Consider the following 5,140-nt stretch of genomic DNA (forward strand, 5'->3'; position numbering starts at 1 on the left):
CATCCTTCCAGGGGTCCCAGATTGGAGAGGGTGCAGGCCGGGCTGAGGGACACTCCCCCCAGCCCCCGAGTGCAAAAATTTTTGTGCACCGGGCCACTAGTATAATTAATAAATAATAATACAAGAATGAGCTGTTATGTATACTCACAACTGTGTATCTTATTTGGAGAAATGTCTGTCCAAACCCTCTGCCCATTTTTTAATCAGGTTGTGTGTTTTGTTCAGTTTTAGTTCTCTATATTGTGGATAAATAGTCCCTTACCAGAAATATGATTTGTAAAAGTATTTTCTTCATAGTTTATTCACTTGGTGGCCTACTGGACATTTATAGTCTCTTCCTACTACAAATATTGCTATAGTAAATCTTTACTTGTACATGCCAACATATTTATAGAATACATTCTTAGAAGAGGAAATGCTGGATCAAAAGGTAAATGTATTTTTAATTGAGACATTACCAAATTGCTCAGAAGAGGGTATGATATGTGTACCTACACCAAGTCCATTACACTCTTGATCTTTCTGTACAATTTAAAGAATTAATAGTTCTAACTCTAAATAAGATATATTACCTAGAATTTAGGTAACAGGTAAAGAGTAACACCTAATAATTTATTATGTTAACAACTCCTAAATACTGATGATTGCAGTAAACATACTAACAAAGCCTAGTTAGGAAAACAGGCATTTCAAAGACCATGTGTTATTCAAATTTTACCTCCTATAAGTAGGCTGAAACCACTTTTCAACATAGACATTAATAATGAAACTTCTTGGGTTTTCCTTGGGGTTTTCCCAATTTTTTTTCCACTTCTTTTTTCAGTTTATTTGCCTTATATCTCTCAGCCATCGATACAAGCTCCTCTGGGATACTCTGAAACCATTAAATGTGATTTTAGGATTGAGATTATTCTTTTAGTAGAACAGCTTTTCCACAATATACTAAAATGCCTCCAAACCATTTCAATCAGAGCATGTCCAGAACTGTTTACATGACATCTGTCAAATGTGTCTCTGCATATTGAACTCTGAATTTATCTTCAAGCTATAAAATCAGGCTGATCTTAAAAACACCCATCATTATACACTCCCCTGTTTGTATAGCCTCCCAGTTGCTTCCCAAGTCCTTTAACTTGCCTTACCTGGTGCCACTTTCTTTATGTTCTCACCTCTAGGCCTGAATATGTTGCCCTGCTGAAACGCTTACCCCATTCTTCTACAACTCTCCTAACCCACCGGTTTCTTCCTCAGCAGGGCTTTCAGTGATGCTCATCTCCATTACACTAGTGGCCATAATTATATAATTTTATATCTCCTCATCTTTGCTAGGCTACAGTCCTCATAACATGTTTTTATTTATTTGAGAGAAAAAGGGAGAGAGAGAGAGAGAGGGAGGGAGGGAGGGAGGAAGAGAGAGAGAGACAGAGAGAGGAAGAGAGAGAAAGATTGATTTGTTATTCTACTCATTAGTGCATTCATGGTTGCTTCTTATATGTGCCCTGACCTGGGATTGAACCCACAACCTTGATATCTCAGAACAAAGCCCTAACCATATGAGCTACCTGGCCAGGGCTCATAATATGTTTAATTACTTGTTTAATATCTGTCTTTTCTGGTAAGCAGTAAGCCCAAGTAATGAGAACAAATGAAATTATTTGAACATATGTGACATGAGGTAGTGTTCTAATGAGTTTTATATTCTCACCTGGTTTGCTCTTTCCAGAATGTTAATTAATTCATTGGCAACCCTCCAATCACTTCTAGTGATAAGGGTAATTGACACTCCAGTCCTCCTTTAGGGGGGAGAAAAACGCGCAATTTTGATTTATAATTTATATTCATTATTCAGTTAGCAAAATAGAATAAAAACAGCTGCAGCAAAACCTCAACTCTTTCACAAGCCCAAATATGTATTATACATCAGAATTTAGCATCATTTAAACAGCAATATGGAATCTAAACACGCTGCAGTTGTTTAAACAGCACGTTACAAGGGGTGTGTGATAGTGGTGCTCTGGGAAGGAAAGGTCCTCTTACTTACGCCAACTTGGACAAGAGTAACCACTGGGTATATGACACTATAGATATAAAGCAAAGAGTGGAATCAGAAAGTTACATGCAGCTAACCATAGAGGGGTCTATTGAACCAGAATAGGCCAGTTCAACAGAAATAAAGTAGCAAAGCAGGTTATAGGGCAGTGATGGCGAACCTTTTGAGCTCGGCATGTCAGCATTTTGAAAAACCCTAACTTAACTCTGGTGCCGTGTCACATATAGAAATTTTTTGATATTTGCAACCATAGTAAAACAAAGATTTATATTTTTCATATTTATTTTATATATTTAAATGCCATTTAACAAAGAAAAATCAACCAAAAAGATGAGTTCATGTGTTACCTCTGACACGCGTGTCATAGGTTCGCCATCAGTGTTATAGGGTGACTCAGACAATTTACAGGCAAGAGAACAAAACCATTTATAGGCAAGAAAACAAAACACTTTTTTAGGAAAAAAAGGTCTGTGAGGGGATGCCCGGCTGGTGTGGCTCAGTGGTTGAGCATCAACCTATGACCCAGAAGGTCATGGTTCAATTCCTGGTCAGGACATATGCCCAGGTTGTGGGCTCGATCAGCAGTATGGGGTGTGCAGGAGACAGCCAATCAACGATTCTCTCTCATCATTGATGTTTCTATCTCTCTCCTTCTCCCTTCCTCTCTAAAACGAATTAAAATATATTATTTGTAAACTAGTGGCCCCGTGCATGAATCAGTGCATAAGTAGCTCTGCCGCTTGCCTCAGCTGACCGCCCAGCCCACCACTCGTACCTCTCTGCTGCACTGTAGCTCTCCCTCACTTGTAGCTCGCTGCCCCACCCTCCTGCTGATCCGGTCATTACTCGGCCAGGTGTAACGACCATTTGCATATTACCTCTTTATTATATAGGATGTCTGTGAGGGGAGTAATGAGGAGCCAAGGTTGGCTTCTCACGGGTATACTTACCCTGCTCTTCCAGTGCGCCCTACTCTGTGCACATATTCTTCAATGTTCCGGGGAAAATCATAATTATAGACATGTGTGACATCATGGACATCAAGACCTCGAGATGCTAAGTCAGTAGCAATCAGTATTCTCACTTTACCTAAAGAGTAAAGCCAAAAGAATATAGGTACATTTTGCATAAACCCAAGATATATCAGAAAACATATTTTTCCCTAATATCTAATCAGGTGAAATATTATCATCTTTAATATTAAAACACTTAAGGTAAAACACTTAATATTAAAACACTTAAGCATAACCCATGGACATAGACAGTAGGAGGGTGAGGGCATGTGCCGGGGGGTGGGAATGGCCGGGGAGAAGTCAATGGGGGAAAAAGAAGACGTGTAATACTTTACTTAATATTAAAACACTTAAGCATAACCCATGGACATAGACAGTAGGAGGGTGAGGGCATGTGCCGGGGGGTGGGAATGGCCGGGGAGAAGTCAATGGGGGAAAAGAAGACATGTGTAATACTTTAAGCAATAAAGAATTTAAATTTTTAAAAAAGGGGAAAATACCAAACACTTAAGGTAGTGAAAATGGGAATGGAATATTTATTTAGTCTTTCTTCTTAACTGTTGGCAAGTTACAACACAGTAGATACCATGGTTCAGCAAATGCTCCCTAAATCATCTGAGCCATATCACCAAGATACATGCATCTCAGGTAAATTAATAGAAATATCCCCCATTGCAAATTGTTGCCTTGACATCCAGGTTTAAGCATTAGCTCTCTGAATTTGGACAGTCTTAGTCTGATTAGTATTTAGAGCTCTACCAAGTATAGTTTTGATGTCTGTAAGCTGAGGACAGATCTTAGAAATGGGTTCTATGAAGAAGAGCTGTTACACAGCCAATCACATGCATTGTACTCATTTAAAATGCAACATATAGCCCCAGCTGGTTTGGCTCAGTGGATAGAATGTCAGCCTGCGGACTGAAGGGTCCCAGGTTCGATTCCGGTCAAGGGCATATGCTCTGGTTGTGGGCTCGATCCCCCCCAGCGTGCAGGAGGCAGCCAATCAATGATACTCTCTCATCATTGATGTTTCTATCTATCTCCCTTCCTCTCTGAAATCAATAAAAAAAATATTTAAAACAAATAAATAAATAAAATGCAACAAATAGTAATTAAATAAATGTACCTGTTTTAAAGTTTTCTAATGCTTTCTCTCGATCGCTTTGTTCTCTGTTGCCATGCAGAGACTCTACTGATATATGCCGGAGAATCAGGTCGCTTGATAAGTGATCAGCACTGAAGCAAAAGATCAAGTCAGTGATCTTAAGTGCTTATTCTAATACCACCATCAATTCACTATTTTACTTCTATTAGCATATCCACTCTCATTTGAAAATAGGATACAAACAGAAATAAGGCTAAATAAATCCATTTGATGACTAAGGATGTAAAAGAAAAAAATACCTACGCAGCTTTTCTGCTGACAAACACTATGACTTTGTCTTTGGGAGACATGCTCTCTAAGAAGGTTTGGACATGAGATCGTTTCTCTTCTTCTGTGGTGACAATTATATTTTGTGTCACAGTACTTACAGCCTAAAAGATTCAAAGATCATAGTACATCAACATTGATAGGCAAATCCCATACCTCCTTGGCTCACAATAGATCTTATTTCACATCATTGGTTAATGCTTTAATAAACTGCCAACAGGAAAAAGAGCAGCAGGTCCTTGCAAAACTATTTCTATTCAAGGATTTGCAGAGAAGTTGGAAACTCTTTTATAAAAAAAATATTTTATTCCCTTTTTATGAATGTATTGGGGGTGAACTGGTTAACAATATTATACAGTTTTCATGTGCATTGGAAACTCTTGAAGGCTTGGCAGTGTGTTGAAGCTATTTGGTTACCATTGTAGGAAAAGAAATACCCATGGGGTGAGGCTAATCTTACAAAAACTAACATGAATATAGCCCTTTTGAGTATAGCCCTTACAACAATGGAAGATTATTGGCTTATACACAGGAGTTTCCATTCTATGAATATTTTGACAATTTAATGCAAAATTTCAAAATATCTTTGGTACCATTTTGACCCAGAGATAAAATAGATTTTTAATACAGTGGGGCCTTGACTTA

The 5,140-nt window shown here is 38.3% G+C and overlaps 1 protein-coding gene across 1 annotated transcript in view; it reads right to left on the reverse strand.

Moving 5' to 3' along the window:
• Positions 1-744: 744 nt before the first annotated feature.
• DDX43 (DEAD (Asp-Glu-Ala-Asp) box polypeptide 43) overlaps positions 745-5,140 on the reverse strand; it is a 21,526-nt gene continuing 17,130 nt past the window's right edge. The window contains 5 exon segments of the mRNA XM_005870984.2: positions 745-874; positions 1,706-1,793; positions 3,001-3,139; positions 4,190-4,299; positions 4,472-4,599. Of these exon segments, the coding sequence (XP_005871046.1) occupies positions 758-874; positions 1,706-1,793; positions 3,001-3,139; positions 4,190-4,299; positions 4,472-4,599 (582 nt within the window). The 3' untranslated portion in view covers positions 745-757.

This window comes from Myotis brandtii, unplaced genomic scaffold, assembly GCF_000412655.1.
Source record: "Myotis brandtii unplaced genomic scaffold, ASM41265v1 scaffold3267, whole genome shotgun sequence".
NCBI classification, from domain to species: domain Eukaryota; kingdom Metazoa; phylum Chordata; class Mammalia; order Chiroptera; family Vespertilionidae; genus Myotis; species Myotis brandtii.